Source organism: Lissotriton vulgaris, chromosome 9 (assembly GCF_964263255.1).
Source record: "Lissotriton vulgaris chromosome 9, aLisVul1.2, whole genome shotgun sequence".
NCBI lineage: Eukaryota > Metazoa > Chordata > Amphibia > Caudata > Salamandridae > Lissotriton > Lissotriton vulgaris.
Window position 1 is genome coordinate 460,462,943 of NC_141697.1, and position 20,862 is coordinate 460,483,804.

At 40.7% G+C, this 20,862-nt stretch overlaps 1 protein-coding gene across 1 annotated transcript in view; it reads left to right on the forward strand.

The window, feature by feature from the left end:
- The window catches only part of CLBA1 (clathrin binding box of aftiphilin containing 1), a 63,632-nt gene extending 45,611 nt beyond the window's left edge, over positions 1–18,021 (forward strand). The window contains exons 4-6 of the mRNA XM_086937911.1: positions 1,574–1,697; positions 6,349–6,468; positions 16,982–18,021. Coding sequence (XP_086794037.1) covers positions 1,574–1,697; positions 6,349–6,468; positions 16,982–17,131 — 394 coding nt within the window. The 3' untranslated portion in view covers positions 17,132–18,021. The remainder of the gene's footprint in view (positions 1–1,573; positions 1,698–6,348; positions 6,469–16,981) is intronic.
- Positions 18,022–20,862: the final 2,841 nt, after the last annotated feature.

Below are 20,862 nucleotides of genomic sequence, written 5' to 3' on the forward strand. Positions count from 1 at the left end.
GTAGTGGTTAATTTGTAAACAATTAAGTGCCGGGGCTCTTGTCAGGAGGCAGCTTGCACCAACCCATTTCCCCTGTAACACTGCTTAAAACAAAGCCTACTACTAACCAGGAAGTAGGGTCAGGACCTGGCCTAATGTCCTGGAGCTGCCAACCTTGGAGCCTGGGAACCAGGTTTGAGTCTCGGCATCGGCTCAACATCATGTAATTTAGGGCAAATCACATAATCTCATCGTGCCTACTAAAAATGAGTGTGTCCTTCACTTGTGCTCCTTAAACTATAGCGTTGGTGCTCTTGATTAAGTGCTGGTGCTGAGCACCGGAAACAACCAGCTCAAATTAAGCACTGAGGTGTTATCACACATATCTCAATTAACCGGGCATGTGAATGACCCTTAGGTCACGGCCATCTTCAATGAAGAATCTTTGTACTCCTACATTTCTAAATCTTGTGTATTCTTCTGTATTAGGGATTCATTTACACTGCTTCTCCAAAATAGGAGATTGTTATATATGCATGTATGTATATAAATATATATCGTTTTTAGAAGGTAGTGAAAAGAAATGTATCCGAATAATTTATGTTACCTGGTGTTACTTGGAGCAACTGTACTACTAAATACGTATTCACATATTTATTACATCTGTCTGAAGTTCAAATTCGAGTTTATTGCCAAAATACGGCAAAACTGTCAAGAGAAAAACTATTTTTACTGGCTCATAGACCGCATGTAACAAGTACTTCACACTGGAAACAACTCTTGTAGTCACGCTAACACCTCAGCATTATTTCACCTTTCTGCCCAAATGTAATCCCTTACATCCTGGTTTTAGTTAAATACCTGTGTTTAGGAAATCTCTCCAGATGCCCTCCTAGTAACCTAAAAGAGATTTTCGCCAGTGGACACCAAATCTTACTTGCGATCGCCAACTTACCGTTGGTGAGCCACGAGCGAGAAAAAACTCAGCCGCACAGTGGTTGGCGGAATTTGGCTAGAACTGCATTACACGCAGAACGTGGAGTGGCCAAAACTCTACCAACTCCACCGGCGGAGCGGAATTTATCGCCCGCCCTTAGTGTGGCATGCGGCACAAACCATAACTGGCAAATATCTGTGGTTTTATGTGTTTGAGCCTTATCCAAATCTGTTTCTGACCGTGAATTTCAGGGTTTTTTTTATGATGCACATTTTGCCCAACACCCATTTCATACAACTTTTTGATGTAAGTAATGTCTGCAGGCTCAATATTCAGTTTTTTTAACGAGTACTTATAGGAGTAAAGTGATTGTCTAGCAGAGCAAATATCCTCTTGCTCCTGCAAACCACTGTATGTCGATTGAAGTTTGATGATAGTTTTGTGGAAGGGTATTCCCATGTTCGAAATGTGAGGGGAACACACACATGCTTGTGACACATGTTAGTGTTCAATCCAGCCTCCTTTAGTTATTTGTAGCTAAACAGGTACTAATTGGTTAGTAAATCACATGGTATGCCTTGGAATTTAAAAAATGTTTAGTCCGCTCAAAGGATTGAACTGCAGATTAACATGATTTTCCGCCTGTTTCTTTTTCAGCATGGATTTTTCTAACGTTTGGAGAATGGTTCACGATGCAAAGATTTCGCCAGGTTTGGAATACTTTTGCAGAGAGTCGCTCAACAACCTCCTTCAAGCTCTTGGAATAGATTCCAAAGAAAAGGTATTTCCTTCTTTGCTGTATTGCGCAATTGTCCTTTGTCTTTCTATTGGTTACAATCTCTCTTTAGCTTTGCAACCTAGAAACTGTAAGTGTTTCATTAACAAGTTTGCCTGAAACATTTTGAAGATACCGTCTTGGCAATTGTAACAAGCCCTTTTAAAGTAAATTCAAACCTTGTGAAGATTGCAGATAGGGTGACCAACCATTCGTAAATTTCACAGACAGCCCATTATTTGGGCCTCTTGTCTGTTGTTTGTGAGGAATTCTTTCACGGACGCCTTTTGTCCATAAATTCGGCCATTACAGCGATATGTCCCCCTGCAGACAGCCTGAGAGTTCTTTAACTCTCACAGCAGGGGCCAGCTCGCGCACCTGCTGTGATCTTAAGGGCCTGCAGCAGCCCCACTCCGAGTCAGTGCAACCAAATCTCTCCCCTCACAGCAGGGTCAGAATAGGACCAATCACCATAAAGATTATTGTTTTTTTTTTTAAAGTCTCATCCTCCCTTAACTATGTTCTTTAGGTAGTAGGGTGCCACATTTCAGATTATTTGCTAGACAGTGCATTTTTCGGCAAACTGGGACAGCAGAAATGGGGAAAATTGTATATAAATGTTAAAGGAACCTTTACATGAATATGCAGGCTTTTCTACCTATGATTTTGGGACACGAGTGGCAAATCGCTCGTTTAAAAACATGTTCGGCCTATATCATTGGTGAATACAAAGGAATGACAGACAATTCGATATCAGCCAGGAGGGATGGGCGTGCTCCTCCAATACATTTTTAGTAAACATGGGGATAAATAGTGCATTTGAAAGTATTCCAGACCTTTATTTAATTGCCTAACCTTGATGGGATTTAACAAGACAATTTTACAGAGGGTTGGGAAAGGCTAGGGGTTCACATCCTGGTAGAAATAAGGTAAACGTGTAATGAATAGTCCATTTTATTGGATTAATTTTTGTCCTGAATTTTGACCTTCTGTCCTGAATTTTTGTCCTGAATTTTGACCTTTTTTCCTGAATTTTTACACTCACCGCCCTGAATTTGCATCCAGGCCAGTTGGTCACCTTAATTGCAGTCTCACTTGGAGGAGAGTGCAAGCTGCGCGACCATCTGGTCATTCAGGCCAGACTGGACTGGAAAGTTGATAAAGTAATAGGAAGTGACTACTGTTATAAGCCTTTGCTTGACAAAAAAAATATATATTGTAGCCCAGTCTATCCGACATTAGTTGATTTGAATTAAAACTGCAAAGTAACTGGTTTCCATGCCCACTCTAAACAGAAGCGGTGGAAAACGTTACCCTACATTTGTTTTCTTGGGGTAAAAGAAGAGACTAGGGCATATATCTGTTTTACCCGGGTAGCAGTGCTGCTCCATATCACATTGATCTAATCCCAATAAATGTTATTTCACAAGTGTACAACTATACCTCTTATCATTGTTTTTCTTGGATCTGAAACATGTTGTTGGGAGGAATTTTTTGGGGCGATTGCAATGACTCTGCAGATCATATATTCGTAATGTGCTTAGCCTCATTTCGTTAGTTCTTATATCAGTTTTTAAAAGTGGAATGTTCATAATTGCATGACTGCAAGTGATCAGAAAGACAACCTGGAATAATAAACCAAAAGGCATATTTCTAAATTACATGAGTGTGCTGACAATCTTCAATTAAGAGCGTTTATGTTATTAGAACTGATTAAAACCACCCTGTGAGAAGTTGGCCTGGTATATGATGTTCACTATTCTAGTGAGCACCTTGCACCAGTCCAAACGACCCTTATTGTGATGGTTGTAAAGACAACCTTATAGACCAGCTATCCTAGTAGTAGCATGGACAAAGCAGTCTTAGGCTAAACTCAAGAGGATATGTGAAGCCAGCTGTTTTACCATATGTAACCCCTTTAATACCAAATGAAAGGACACCGCACAGGACATATATAAAATATATGTTATTTATTTCTAGACAATCCCTCTGAACTCTTTATGAGGTCAGAGGCACAAGCACAATACAAGATATTTAATTAAAATACAATAAGTTGCACAAAATACAGTAGGGCCCTAGGGGCACGCTAAACCATATACTAAAATAGTGGTATAAGGACCACTACACGGAAAGTGAATAGGCCTAGGGCCTAGGGAATCGCTGGGGCTACGCTGAACTACCAAGAGTTAGGAAGCAGGAGGCCCACGGGATGCGTGTGCAGTGTCTAAACACACACGCGAGTTAACATAGAGAATGAATGGGGACGTAAAAGATGGAAACTAGTTCTTTTAGGGCACTTCTGACTAGACTCGATGAAAGTTACTTGAAACCTAGACAGTTGGATAGTCAATACCCACAGGAGCACCGGAGTACTCGCGTTACCTCACCTACAGGAAACGGGTGCATAGGTGTCAAAGTGTGTCGGGTTTCGTTGCTGAATCCTATGGAGCCTTGAAGAAAGATGCTGCAGGCGACCAGGAGAGAAGTGTCCGGTTGGATCCAAGGGTGGATCGAGGATGAAGAGGACCTGAAAGCAGAGGGGACAGAGTCTGGGTCACAAGCCAGTGACCAGGAAGGAACCAGGCGATGTTGTGAAGCAATCAGGTGATGTCGTGAAGCTTGTCTCTGCAGCCACGTGGACCAGGAGGCGTCAACGACGACCAGGAGTCAGGCACGGACTGTCCCAGGAAGGTTCTCGCTGTCGGCGGTGTCGGCTTCTGGAATGGAGTCAACAAGCCTTGGCAACGGCAACACACGCAGGAATCGAAGTTGGCTTCTTAATCAAACCAGCAAGGTCTGATGGGCTGCTTCTTTTCAGGGAAGCAGGAGCCAGTCTGGAGCGACCAGACCAGCAGTGTAAATTCAAAGGTTTGTCGCCAAGATGGCCACTAGCCAATGGGCAAGTGACCGGGCAGACGCGTCGAGCAGGAAAATGCAGAAGGGCCCCACGCAGTGGAGTGTGCAGGGCAGATCTTCGGTGCAGATGATGCTCGGGCTGGGGCTTCCCAATCCCCAAAGCACAGCTTCGAGGGTGCCTCGGGTACTGCACAATTAGGAAGTCACAGACTTTTCAAGATGGCCGGTCCCACGTCTCTCGTAGCCTCCACGGGTCTCAGCTCTGCTGGGACTGTGGTTCGGGCTGTTGGAAGTCTGGAAGTCCAGTTCTTGTCAGGCTCTGTGCTCGGGCTCCGGCGGGAGCGTCGACAAAGCAAGCCTTTGATCGCTGGATAGTGCCTGCTTGTGCAGGGTGGTCACTCCTTGACCACAAGGAAGATTCTTCAATCGTCTTCTTGCAAAGTAGATCGTCGAAGGTCCAGAGTTTTGTTTCAGAGTTTCAGTCAGGATAAAATCTAAAGTCTTGGGACTCAGCTCCTACCTATATACCAAATCTAGGGGCTGGATTGCCTGCTAGGTCCCTCCTATGGGTGGGACCAGGGAAGGGGGTGGTTACACCCCTTTCCCTTTGTCCAGTTTCGTGCCAGAGCTGGGGCTGGAGTGCCCCAGCACCGGTTTGAACTGGACTATGCATGGGACACCTTGTGTGCCCCAGGCAGTGTCTTATTTCTTTCAGCCCTCCCTGCCCTAATACACAAGAGCCTGACTGGGGTGGTGCTAGCACCTCCCAAGACAGGAAACCTATTGTCCAAGCCTCCCTCACTGGAAGGACTCCCAGCAGCAGGAGGTCAGACTTGTGTCTGTCGCAGCAGCATCCATTTTGTGATGCTGAGGCTCTGGTTAACTTTAACCGGGAATAGTAGGAACAACATGTCTTCTCCCTCTAGAAGGGTGGAATGCTCCCCCCGTCGCCAGAACTGGCGAGGGGGTAGTATTCCAAAACGTATGACACCTTACTCGACATGTTTTGATAAAGCCAAACCAGAGTTAGCATTTAACCGCAAAGTTCATAATGCACTTAAGAGTATATGGTATGGCAAATCCTAGAACAGCTATAAGGACATGGTTCCGAAAGCTGCAGACAGGCTCAGCTCAGGCTAGAGCGCCATCTCACATAAAACCAAGCACTCTGCCTCCAGGATTGTTAAGGCCTGCCATAGGAGTGACTTATAGGTATATATGTGTCTAGATATAAGGTTAGATATAGGAATACTATATCTAAGCAAGGAGTGATTACACGACCTTGCCCCAGCTGAGTGATGAGCCAGTTGTGTCAATTTGGGTGGCCAGCCATGGGTGGCATAATACATGCTGCAGCCCCTTGTAGGCCTGGGATGAACCTATGCCCTGGGTACCTATAGTACACTGTACAGGGGCTCATAAGGTGACCCAGTATCCAATTGGAGATGTACCTAGGGTACATGGAGTCCATTTTAAAGTGAGAGCAGATAGCCTGGGGTCCTGATTAGCAGGATCCCAGGCCAACTAAGTCGAGAAACCAGCTAAACACGAGGCAAAAATCTGGGGTAACCTACACACCCAATGTCTACCATTCTGCAAGTAGTTGCAATCTAACGAGAACATTTGCAGTGAATCACCTATTTCTGATTTACCCTGTTCATCTCTCTTTTCTCTCCGAAATAAGTCTTACAAAAGTTACTGGCTTAAAAAGAGTGCTCTCATATGACCCTGAGGTAATGCAATGTGTCAATAATAAAGGTGTATCTGAAAGTGTTATGTTAATGTTTTTTCCTATGTTTAGGATACTACAGCGGAGCTGGATCAAATTACTGAGAGTAGCAACATAATCAAAGACCAAGTGCCTCCTCCCAAGTTGCACTGCTTCAAAGCTGATGCCTCTAAAACTCTTATTCAGACCAAGGTAAATACTGTCTTGATAGGAGATGTACTCTTGTTCTTTTGTCTTTATGAAGATTGTATACAAATGACACTCAATTCTTAAAGAAAAACATACATTTATGTTTGCTCATACATTTAGATTAAAATCAAATTGTTTTCTTAGAATTCTCATACCATCTATCACCAAGATATTCACACGCATAACATTGCCAAGATAGAGTTGAAATAGTAAATTTACATTCCACTTTGTATGCTTTTCTTGGCGAGATTGTGCACATCAATATCATAAAGCCTGTATTGTTGCAGAGTCTGCATTATTATGATCGATATTTTGAGATGCATCCCTCCTGGGAAGTAGCAGCAGTTACACCATTCCAGAAATACTTGTGAATAAATGTAGCAGGTTTACATTTATAAATGCAGAAATTCCTGCTAGTTAAACAAAAAAAAATCCTCAACTGGGAACATATTTTTCCTGGTGGAGAAAGCCCTTCCATCTGCAGACTCATTAATTTTGGCTGGTGTTCTCACCACATTTCCTCCTAGGGTACAAATGTATTCCCACCTTTGACAGGAGTAATTTTCTGAGCACATTAAGATTCGGAATTTGGCTTCCAAAAGTTTATAAATACCCACCAGTTTGAGGGTGTTCATTTTTGTCCATAAATGGCCACTCCCCACTCCTGTGAGGATACTTCTTCATTCATAAAATTACACTATACTAGCGTATTTTTATTTGTAAGTAAATCAATTTGCCAGTGCAAATTCCAGTTTTGCGAACAGCAAACATGAATTTACACTTGTAAATAAAGACATTTTCCCACCAAAGTTTACATTAGGTGCCCATGCTTATTTTATGATTCCCCTGCCACTGTTTATTCAACGTCTCATCAATTAATGCCACACTTTTGTTTAATGACACTAAGGAGTTAGGTCCTTAACCATGAAGTCAGCTGGACCATCAATTAAATGTGTACAAAAAAATTGCCAACTTCACCTTACTTGACACCTCCCAATTGAGGAAAACAAACCAGTATTACTATATGGTCTGTTTGGTATATTTACTTAATACCTTTTTGCTTTTTATTTCATTATATTCAAAAAAGTTTAGGTACAAAAAAGACACTTAAATACATTCAACAATTCCAACCTAAATTTTCAAAGCAAATTACATTCCACATTGCATATAGAAGCAGCACATAAATTACATTACATATATAGACACCATATTCATTTTGATCAACAATTAGACTCACATAAATGATATCTAACTAAACAAAGGACAAAGTGAACATTTAGATACTATTATTCAACAAGTAGCAAATTAGTGCATATTAAATTTGTCAAAGTCATTAAATGTACTGCAAATTAATGCATTCCTGATTCAAAAGCCGACGCGTTTCGAACCCATTCCTGTCACTTTATGGGTTCTCATCAGGGCTCTGTGTCTTTTATTTATCTACAGGATATATGTAAAAAAGAAAAAATGAGATTCTATTTTAGTATTTGGATAGAATTCTTGTCAATCACCTCTCTACCATTCGCGGAATGACCAAACCATTACCTGAATCGTTGCTGGTCGTATGCTCTAGTATTCACTTTCTAGATCGTGTGTTTCTTTATCTATAATGTAAAGTATCTTTTTCAGGATTTTTATTTTCTTTGAGAGCTCGGGTGTTCGTATGCAAAAGCATTGCTACACAGCCTACCTTTTACGATCTTTGTCTTTGTGTTTGCACCCTTATCGATTTTTTTCGTAATATTAACGATTACTGTGAAGAAATGGAAACATTTAATTTATTATAAGTTTTTCCATTGGGTTTGTTTGTCTGCTAGTTCTCCCATAAAGGCGATTTTAAAGGCATACCTTTTTTTTGCTTCAGCGCCTTCATGCGCGGGGTGCTGCACGTCTCGGATTTATTTTATACAATGGAAGGAGTGGTCCTCGTGTTCCTACAAATTATTCAAAGACAAACGGGGAAGAGTTCTATCACCCGTGTGCACTCATTTTATATGAGTGTTTCCGCATTGCTTCTAAATCGGTTAGGCATACCTGCTTTCTTTAGATGCGCGGTCCTGCGCTGTATTTAAAAAAACATCTTGTTTTACTTCGCAATTGCAGTGTTCCCCTCCATCGCTGGTCTCCTGTGATTACACGGAAACACAAATTAAGTGTCTGATGCATGTAACTTAGTATCTATTCGCATAAATGTATCGCGCATCTTACCTCTTTGTTGTGTGTGCCGAGTATAAATCTGCTGTGTCCATTGACCTCGCGGCCATCTTGTAACGTGTTATTTATATGCATGCCTACAATGGATGGGGACCATCTTGGAACGGACTAGTTTCCAAGTTTGATGGGGGCCATCTTGGAACGGACTAATTTCCAAGTTTGCTAGTGTGTTGTATTGCTGTACCCACTTTTTATTATTCAGTATTCCATTAATACCCCATACTTTTCAATGTACTTACAATTTGGACCACAAAACTGAATGGGTTATTTTGTCCCTTTCTGCCTATTACACTAGAGAGTGCATCAGAGGCATAGCTTCTATTAGTACAGCAAGTACAGAGGCCCACTCAATTAGGATTATTGCTGCATTTCACAGTTCAAAATCGAGCTTGTGTGTCCACTACCTTCCTTGCACTATGACCAATGACACATTGGCTACACCACTGCATGGATGAGTGGTGAGGTAGCAGTGCTCCCCTACTGCATGGGCTCGCTGATCTCTCACATAGTGAATGAAAAATGGCCATTTCAATTTAATGAGGCCCCTAACGTCTATATTCACAGTGATAATGGCTGCAGGAATATTACCCTTTTTGCGGGTCACACCTTTGTTTGCTGGATTTTGTTTTTGTTTTTGCGCACTGGTCTCAGCTAACCAGGCCTCAGTGCATGTGCTATGGCCCCTAAAATATGTCGAAATTGACTACACTCCTGATTGGAACATTTAACTTATCTAGAAGTCCCTAGTATATGGTCCAAAAGTGTACCCCAGGCCTGTAAGTTAAATGCCATTAGTGGACTGCAATACATACTGAACAACCACAACAGTGGCAATACAGAGAATGTCTCCAGGCCTGCCCTTGCAACTTGCCAAAATAAAACTTTTGCCTATAATAAATAGGGCTCCCGATTTCATGGTATTTATTTTTTTGACATTTCTCTCTGTATTTATCCATATTTACTTTTTGCTAATTTTATCTGTATTTATCTTTATTTAATTTGGGTTTTCAGGAAAAATGAATCTGAAATTAGTATATTTCCACATTTATTTAACCAGTTAATATGCACTTATGCTTGAATGCCTACCAGGTTTCAATGCTGCAAACACCCACAGAAGATAAATCATTGTCTTATAAGAACATTTGCAAATTTCAGTATCAACCTTCTGCATATCTACTGCTGTTAAAGCCTCTTTTTAGCCCCCTTACCTATCAATCCACACAGCTATTGGCCTGGCAGTAATGGCAGACAGTATTTAGAACTACTCAAAAAGCAACCCAATTTCCGTTTATATCCACATTTAAAAGTAAATACAGACAAGAAAATAAATGGTTTCTGTCTGTATTTATCTGTAATCTGTAAAAACGGAAAAGAGGGAACCTTAATAATAAGTCACCCCTAAGATAGCTCTAAATGCCCATGGGGCAGGTTGGATAGTATTTAAAAAGATGAGTCATGAATAGTCTATTTTTTACATGTCCTGGCAGCAGAAAAGCTCCAAAGTTGTTTTTCATTGTGGTGAGTCTCGCACTCCCATTGGAAAAATATTGGGTTCCATTATAACACCTTATAATGCTAAACTTCAGTTTTGGAGCAGCTAGAAAAATGATACAAGGACTCATTTTAATAGTAATGGTGGGATATTGTATTGCAATTTGAAAATTACATTTTAGAAAGTATTCATTTTTCTGCCTGATCCAAATGTGCCTTTCCGCAGTGTTCATGATCACCCAGGAGTGGTTCCCAGAGCTGAAACAAAGTTGTAGGAATTGGCCTTTCCCTGGGATGGTCATCTGGGCTGTGCTCAGAAACTTAGTTGACCTGTCACAGGGGTAGCTCACCCATTGTCTTCTTAGCCAACTAGTCTCCGAACCTAGTGGGAGGGGGAGCTACCAAAGAACTGGTTTGGAGTGACCACAGTACGGTGGGTTTGCCCATTATTATAGTCACACCTCTGGGTGGTGCGTAGGGAGCACTGCACAGGAGAAGAAATGTTTCTGCTATGTTGGTTTTAGGTAGAGACGGGCACTGAGGAATAGTTTCCAGTGAAACACACAGGAAGTGCTGCAAAAGTGGGTATGGTCACCCCCTAGGAACAACAGCTTTTTGCTAGGCCCTCCGGGCCTTTGAACACAAAACCAAGGTCTGGTGGGCCTACCACAAAGCTAGTGTTGAGTTAGTGGCATTGAAATGCCTCATCCCATCGCGATCCTTAGAAGGTCTCCAATATTCCCAGAAATGCTGGCAGCTGGCCTGGACCTAATGATTTCTACTAGCTGAAAGTTGGCAACCATGCTGCGGACCACCACGACAAGGATGCCAACCACAGTGGATGAGTCGGAATTGGTAACACCACTCTTCACTGTCCAAGTGTGGGCCTGCTTTAGAGTTGGCTCTCAGCCAGGCTACAAATCCAAGTTTCCCTGACAGAACTTCAAGCCAGGGTTCCCTATGTAACTAACTCTTGTTAATCGAGTTTCTACTACAACGATAAAACTAGCGAGATCGTGGGAGTGACCCCCTGTTGTCAAACTGTCATCAAGGTGGGTGCACTGCCCAGAGAGTATCCAGTTCTCGCTGTGTAGGTCGACCTACATGGAACTCTGGTTCTTGAAAGAAACACTATCCAAGGATACGTAACCGAGGTACAGAGGCTTACACATTTTGGGATCCGAAGAGTCCTGAGGAATGCCGGTGTGACCCAACATCTTGGGCACGTAACCAACGGCTGAAACATGTTTACAAATTGGCAGTAAGGAGGGGTGAAGGAACTCTTAATCTTCTCCTATCATCACTGTCCTTCACGTTTTTATACCTAGCCAGGGAGCCCAGGAATAAACGGTCGAAAGGGTACACCTCCGAGCTAGTTTTAACCACACTGCACATTTCTTTTGGTGATCCCAAACTTTATGTTTGTTTTGTCTTCACCTCCCTTTGCTCCACCCAGACATTGGTCTGCGCAGGGGAGTAATGAAGCAAGCCCAATGATGAAGCATGTCACTATTTTGTGAGTGAGGGCAGTCAAAGCATGTGCCATCCTTTGGAATACACCTTCGCCACTCCTCATTGTGTGTGAAACGTGTGTGCAAGGGGAGGCTGGAGTAGTGAAATTTTGCCTCTCCCCATTCTGAGTGTGGATGATCAGAAACTCAAGCCACACACCATTTCAGGGGATCAATAGAAAGAGGCACTGGAAGACCCCTAGCTAAAGCTCTCATGTCCCTATTTCATTTCACCAGCTGCTGCTGCCTGCCATTTTAGAAGAGAGCTTTATCCAGTAAAAACATTGCGCACTGGCTTCTTACTATTCCCCTGTTTGTAAACCTATGACTACATCACTCTGAAAAGCTTACACTGGGCCTATTGCTACAGTTTTTTAAAATATATTTTGGTTAATCGAATTTTCCAAAAGCTATACACAACAAGACTAAACAAAGAGGGAGGGAAAAAAACAAAAAGGGAGGCTTAAAGGCAAGAGTACCATAACATTGCATTACAGATCTTCATTACTCATTATTCCTGAAATAAATAAGTAGGAAACAAATATACAGACCATAAATAATCCCAACTCCAATGGCACAGCACATGATACTTGTACATATCCGGAGTAGTTATGACAAGCAATATAAATATATCAAAGCAAGCTGTATAACAGCCGCAAACAGGTCCCCAATTGTAGTCATAGGAATAGGTGTGGATCACGTCTATAAATAGACTATGATGAATCACAGTCTTTGATCTTCTGGTGCATAGTTAAGGAGAAATGGTTTTAGTGGAGACTATATATCTCTTGGCCTAGCGAAGGCAAGAGCACATTCGCATAGAGTCGAAGCTGGGCATTGGAATAGGTGAATGATTCCAACCAGGTCTTAAACTTTGAGGACCTGCCCCGTACCCCACTTGCAGGCCACCAGTAGTACTGCCAGCATCAGAAGCAGAGCTGCAAATTTCTTGCCTGGTGAAGGAATATCTTCCACCCATATAAGGATAGTGATTATAGGGTCTGTACATATCTCTTAATCAATCATTCTAAACAAAGCACAAGTGAACTTGCCCAAGAACTGTTGCAGCAGATGTGTAATGTACCAGCTTTCGGTCAGCAAAATGTGCACACATAAAATGCACAGGTTTAGCAACACATTATTAGAGGGTAGTTGTGAGTGAACTGTGCAAATTTCCTTGTGGGTTTCAAGTGCTCTGGCGGTGAGTGGGGCATTTGCCATGGCTCACAAACAAATATATAGATGTATTAGAGGACAGGATGATTTATTGCTCTATCTCTAGCATTGACATATTTGGGGTAAGTGCATTTCAAGTGTTTTCATGTGTCCTTCACATGGTGTCAGTAAGTAGGGAGACAGATGTTACAGGGATGCTCCTTTGCTTGCTGGAATGCGTCCTCATGCTCATTATTGGTGGTAGGACATTGAAAAACAGGCAGCTTTGATGTACAGAAAACCAGCAGTAGTAGCTGATGATGCAGGGTACTCTTCCTGAAATTCTAGAGCAGGGTTCTCCAGTCTTTTCTATAATGAAATCTACTTCAGACTGATGAAAATAGACCTGAGCTACTAATGACTTTGATCACAGTTGCAGTTGTGACCACATCAGATACAATCATAAAAGTGACAGCCCAGATGTATGTCACAATATTGAGTGAAAAACATACCATCAGCCAAACGTCTATACCCAGAATACTAAAAATCATCTCCTCAAACGAATCTTTTAATTTAGTTTACATATCTATATTGTTAGAGGAGAAACATCTTTGTTTTATTGTATTGGGGCCTTATGTGGCAAAGGGTTTTACACATTCTAGGTCAGATTTACTAAATTCTCTTGCAAAGCAGCGCAGCAGCCAAAAAAGCTGCACTGAGTTGCATAAGATAGAGAGAGCAGGAGAGTGCCATATCTACAGAGGTATGGATCTCTCCTCCCCTCAGCCTAGTGCCGGTGCAGAATGTTTCTGCCGAGCGCCATGCACACACATTTGTGCCATAGCACAAGGGTGGTATGCGTGAGTCTAGCATAGGTTTCGTACAAAATACTATTCCTACACAACTTTTTAAAAAGTTTCCTAGTACTGTGTAGCACACATGCAAAGTCAAAAAAGTAAAGAGAAATGAAACATTTCTCCTTTTAGTGCCAGCTTTCAAGTGATGTTAATTTTTGACTCAAACCCCTGTCTCAAACTTTTGGTAGATAGGGTTTTGAGTCAAAATGCATGGGTGCTTGCATGGGAACGCCCATGTACCACCCAAGTAATGCCCCCTTAATGCTAAAAAACCTTTTTGAAGATGTTGGTAACTGTGTGCCTGTTTAGAATATAGTTATTTAGGATGTGGCTGGGCTGCTCCAAACTATAATGATCTTCTAGGTAACCGCTACTTCTCAATATGTGGTAAACCAAACAATAGACACAAACATCAAGTCTCAGAGTGGCAGCAGCAAAGCTTTCAGGATGAAGGCATGGAATAACTCCTGAGTGAGCAAGCTGTCAAAACTTGCATAGTCATTCACTCTTCCACCTATACATTCTCTCAATGACTTAAGCACAGGCATATCATATGAGTACATGAATGTATGATAATTGTATTAGAAGTTTGGCTACTTCTTGTCTCAGGATTTTTACTTCTTGTATGTTTATATCTGTTTGCATAACGAGTACAACCATCTTTTAACACCTAACACTCCCTGTTTAGCATGGCAGCTAAATTTGATTGTTTATTTATCTCACAAGGCAAGTTATGTGTGTATATGTGTGTGTGTGTGTGTGTGTGCGCGTGTGTGTGTGTGTGTATTACCCATTGGAAGGCGCAACTCAGTAATTAAGATAACGTTTCGATAGGAAATGCCTTTTTTGATTTGCTAATAACTTTGGTACTGTTAGATGAATATTCACAAAAGTTACAGAAAAAGTACCCTTTTTGGATTAGTTTCTTCATGGAAGTGGGGACTGAGAAAACACAAAATCCCCATACATTTTCAATAGATATTTTAAAATGTCTGCAGCGAAAATGACTAAACAGAATTACACCAAATTTGGCAGGAAGCTAGATTGTGATCCAGAAAGCATGCTTTGTGTGATTTGGTATGCATCAGATCAGTATTTTATGATAAACTAAGGTTAAAAAATATTTGTAATAGCTATAACTTACACGCTCCCTATGCACTACTAATTACTTCAAATATTTCATCTCTCCTGGCATATTCATAATTGTAATAGCTATAACTTACACCCTCCCCATGCACTACTAATTACTTCAAATATTACATCTCTCCTGACATGTTCTATTACATAATTGGTAAAATCACTGCAACTTATGAAATTACTTTATTGATGACAACACTGTACATGGTGGGGGCTAAAGTTATAGTTAACGTTGCTGCACGAGTTACAGTTAATTGAGACTACTAGAAGTGATGAATTTGAATGTTTTTGTTAGTTTAAAACACTATGTTTTATCTTATACCTCACCTAACTATAACGTCCCTTTAACCTTTGTTTTTTTCAGTATCAGTGCATGTGTATGTGTGTCTATATATATATTGTTTATGCCCAAATAAACAAACTTTCCGGTACCTGGATGGTGTGGCTTGTCTTCCTTTTGGTCGATTCACAAGAGGAAACCGTGGAGATATATATATATATATATATTTAACTTGAACCACCCTAGATTTCACATGTTGTCAGTGATGTAATCTGTAGTCGTAAGAAGTGCAAAGTTATACTTTGGTCAGCTAAGTATCACTGGTGAATTTCAGTGTTTGTTTAGTTTTACAACAGTAGTTTGTTTAATCATTAGAAGACCTACCTATAACTCTACTTTAGCCTAAGTTTCTTTCAGTAAATTTCTATGTCTTTTTAATGGAAGTTAAAATTTTACTACCTTGCTTATGTATAATCCACCTTAACTTTTTGGTGAGTTTCTATGGTTTATTAACATAAACTAATATTTTATTACGATACACTTGAAGCCAACCGCCAGCCATGCATGGCCAGGGCCAGCGCCCAATCCCCTGCCGTGCATGGCCTTTGGCTGTGCGCTGCAGGAAGTTGGCTGCAGGGCTTGGCCTGCAGTCAGGCCCTGTGCGGAACCCCTCGTGGTTGGCCAGTCCCACACTGCACACGAACAAAGGCCTTCAATGATGGGGGTTGGCTGGCGGCTACGACTTGTGTCCTACCCCTGCAGAAAGTCAAACCCTCATTATCAGACAAGCACTCCACATACTTGTTATTTTATAATGTGTAGCACTTTCAGCCAATTCTAGCATTTTAGCCAATATGACTTTGCTTCTGGGATTTTTAGCCAGTAATGAAAGTGTTAAAAGCAAAATGCAACATACCGTGGTTTAAAAGCCAGGAATGGCTGATGGCATCATTTATCATATTGCCACCCGGCAAACCTATGAAATACAAAATAAAATGTAGATCAGGCTAAACAGTCTAGTGGATGTGAGGGAAGATATAGACTTTCAAAGGCAAATACGAACACATCTCTCCTAATAGGCTAACATTCACACTTCTTGGAAAAACAGTAGGCTGAAATAGATGTTTACCAGAGGAATGCGAGCAGTGCAGCTCGACTTGTCTGAAGAGACACTGAGAAAGGAAAAGCAATATGCTGGCACTGCTCTTTCTGAGGGGAGTTTGGTATGTTTGTAGGGGAGTTTAGGTGAAGCGTCTTCATCAACAGTGTGGTATGCCCAACCTTGAACAGGTGCAGTATGTGATGCGTGTGCCGCTCTGTGAGGGCCACCAGTGTTTCCTTTAAAACATGAAGATGACTTCTTCTCTGATGGTTAACACCTCCCATCTTCCATTCCATTTGGTGATTTCACAATTGAGGGCAGGATTACAAGTCAAGTGGGTTTTGGCTGGGAGACCTTGGTCGAACCGCTAAATTTGTAATCCTAATGGGCCCAAGTATTTCTGTTACTGGCCCGAGTGAAAATACCAACAGCAACTGTAATGCAGCTCTAGAGAGTAAAAGTAACAAAATACTGAAAGTCCCTTCTTACAAGATGGTAGAACCAAAGAGTTGGAGGCAGATTTACTTAATCTTACCAAAACCCTATTATAAAAGTCCTTAAACCCCTAATCTTGTTCTACTGATCCAGATTAGTTCTGTTTTAATTAGCTTATAGGTTTTACTTTCATAGATCAATGATATGAAGTTTGGGGAAATGTGTCCTGCTTTTGATGAATTCTGCAATTGAACAAAGGGATTTAATAAAGGCTAATTGTGTGAAGAAGAATCAATACAAAACTGATTTAATGTAATTTTATTTATTTTCTTAGCTTTTGGTGCCTCAAGATTCCAAGCATGGACAGGGTTTCAGCTACCAGCTGTATTTAAAGCGAGCACCATCGAATGCAAATGTGCCTGCAATAAACTTTTCTGGGAAGAAGAGTATATTCGCCATAAACAACCTAATAATGAAAAGTTAGACTTTCTATTAAACTTGTAATGACTCAGAACAAAGTAATATATTTTATTATATAAGAATGTTTTAAACTAATAGCCAAAGAAAGCAGTATTTTATATAGTTATTTTATTTGTACAGTACTGTAGAATATTGAGCTTATTATTAGGATAGTTTTTCATTTTGTACATGTTCTCTATCAACTTAAATACATTTTCTATGATGTATATATTTTATAGATGCTGTCTTTTTACCCTGGATGGAAGACACCCAGTGGTTATTTGCTAAAGGTTGAATTGGGGCTTGTGTGGTGCTGTGCAATTTTATTATGCGCCTCAGACCTTTATAATGTTAAGTAAACCAACACAATACTTTGAGTCACTTTGTGTTACAAGCAAAGCCTTAGTAAATAATCCACCTGTTAATTGTTTGATTTTGTGGGGCAAAGTGAAGCACTGCTTTGGGAAAATTTCTCTGAACATAGAAATGACATTTTGTATATGTGTGTTTGTACACACACAGACACACATATGTGTACATATGCACACATAAATGCACAGCATATACCCTTTCATATGACATCACTTATAGCACGTTAAATTATAGCATTCATAGCAACATCCAAATGACAGCATTTAGGACAACACTGTACATTGTACTCTTTTAATGTAGTCTGCCTAGCAAGTTGACAACATTGTGCAAGAAGGTCTGTGAGTTATAGTAAGGTTTGGCCAGGGCTTAAATTATAACTTTAAGTTATGACTATAACTTTAGAATGACTAATGTTTGTGTAGTTTAAGTTTGTTTTGTATAGAAATAATAAATCAAGTTTCATAACTATAACTAATCTTTAACCTTTGTATTTTTCATTGAATTTAAATGCTTTCTTTTTGTATAAAAAAGTGTTTCAAATCATAGAGTGGAGTGTCGTTGAGTGGCGTGTCATTGAGTGGATTGGCGTACAGTGGAATGCAGTAGAGTGGAGTGTCGTAGAGTGTTGTGTCGTACAGTGCTGTGGCATAGAGTGTTGTAGCTTAGAGACTTGTGGTGTTTAATAGTAGTATGGGGGATACCTTTCATCAATATTTATTGGGCATGGTTTGCATAATGTGACATGTGGTTGCACCCCGTAAGGCCCTTCTCCAGAAGTGACATCACTAATGGCCCATGTCGCCCGCTAGTGATGTCACTGGTGAACCCTAATCCTGAAGTCCCTCCTCCGGAAATTAAGTAATTGAGACATCACTTCTGGCTCTTGTGACCCGCTAGTGAAGTCACCAGTGACCCCTAACCCGGAAGCCCCTCCTCCCTAAATTAAGTCATTACGGTCATTGAGACAGAAATTATGTTATTCCCTGCGCCGCCCCGCCCACCAAAGTAGTGCCATCACTTCCAGCCAGTGTGCCAGAAAGTGATGTCACCTTAGACCCCTAACCTCGGGAGTGTCCAGAAACCCAGACCCTGGAAGTGACATTGCCCAAAACCTATTCCACAAGGCAATGCACCATAAGTCACATAACTCGTAACCAGGAAAGTCCAACTGTCTTTTTGAAAGGAAAGCGAAATGTGAATATGAAGGAAAGAGAGTAGGTGTGTACATTGTTTCATGCACACACACAATTAAGAGCGTACATTGCGCGTGTGTGTGCATCCAGGGCTTATGTGTGTTAGTGTATTTCCTTGTGCATGTAGTGTGTGTGGGTGTCTGTCGGCATCTGTCTGGGTAGCATTACGCTCGTAAACAGTCTCTTCTATAGTGCCTTAAAAAAATACCAAGATCTTTTCTGTAAAAGTGCAACAAACAGAAAAATGTAAATTGTTTTTTAGACAGATGAAATGAGGCTTTTTTTAAGCAGCAAGGACATGAAATGAAATCAGGGCTATTTTTTAAAACTGTGCAAGAAATCTAAAGGAGTGTAACAAGTTTTCACACAAAGGAAATTTCTTAACACAAAAACCTGCTCCTACTTTTTGTTAAGATAAACCCAGGAAATATGGACTCCTGGTCACGACAAAAAATGGCTGTTTTAAGGACTCATGAAAACAGCTGGAAAAACTAAAACTACTCTACTTTCACTCTGGACAAGCACAACAGAAGACACTGAACATTTAAGTGACTCTATTGTTAGCTGAAGATAAGATCCTTCTTGAGCCTACGTGTTATCTTAAGATAAGCTGTGTCGTGAGGAGACCCTCCTCAGAACTGTATATAAGCTGCAAGGGTCTTTGCTAATTGTACTGCTTATGAAAAGAAAGGCAACTCCACCACAAACTGTCAAGGGGTAAATAAAACATATATTTTTAAATATATATAAACAATATGTTGTAACATTAGATTTGTTTTAATAAAATGCATAGCATCGTGCATTGTTTACATGTGTTCTATTTAAATTCAGATGTCACTTGGTGATGAACTGTAATGTTATATACAAGGCTGGTTGATGATTCTTTTATTAGTGAACTGTGTATATTAATGTATTTCTTTCGTATAACAAGCTGTCTTATGAGTAGCTAAACGCCTATTGTATTTCAATTAAGCATTATGTTGCACAATGAAGCATTTCAGTACATGAAACAGGCAAAACAAATGCTATGGTCTTGTTTGTGAATTTTATCAGAACTGTTAATGCTGTTTGTAAATAATATATGAATTCCAATATATATTATATGTAATGGTTCTCTGGGCTTTTAGTTTCAGCCTGAAGAATACAGAGTCACCACTGTATGTTTTGTTTAGATGTTGCAATGAGCAATTTGTTTTAGTTGATGTGTTCATGCTGGTTTGCCCTTGTTTATGGTTAATTACTCATTTTAACAACTGTATCAAACCAAATGCATCATGATTTCACTTGAAAGCCTTCAGGGGTCTGACAGCCCATGCTACACCACCTGCTTTCAAATGCAAAGTTTTAAAATAATGTTACTCCACAGAGTACAAAGTTCCCAAAGGAGCGAGAGCAACAATCCCAAGCCGAATGAGATCCAGAAGCCTTTTGTGGTGGAGTCTTACTTCTGAATATATATTAAAGCTTTCTGATTTCGAATGCCTAGTGAATGGTCTTTCAGATCTTGACCTAACACTTTCCTACAGCCAAATTGCATGTGACATAAGGAAACTCCTTTGGCTGTAGTATGTGCACCATTCAAGTACCCAATTGTTTTGTCTGACTGCAATAACAGAGCTACTTTTAAAAACTGTCCCTTTAATGGAGCTAAATGCCACGTTTACTAACAAATACACCTGCTTTTCCTTCAAGGACAGGATTTCTGATCAGTAGGCCTCATCTTGTGTATGGACAGATGGAATCATAAACTCTTTCTTGATTGCTTTAGTCACATATGTTGAACATTCTCCAGTTATCGTTGATAAGTTGTCCACATGCTTCAAAGTGTAATCGGCTTTATGTTCTACAGAATCTTTTGGTGGCAAGCCATTTACAGCCCTAAACCTACACCCAGGGAGGTTGGCTACTACTGCATCTACTAGTACTGAATTGGTTAACTCCAGCTCTTCTCCATCAACCAAATACCTATTAGCCATGAAGTTGGTCATAACAATTTTTTTGCAATCCCTTCGTATATCTGTCCTGTGGCATACTTTGGGGATGATTTACTCAGGGCCGTAGCCACATGTCTACGTTTTGGGAGGCATGGCACCCAGTGGTGATAACCATATGAAAGAATTACATGAAAAGTTCACAAACAATGCTGATTGGATCGTGTAGTCGGGTTCTTCTACATGCAGGGATGTTTTTA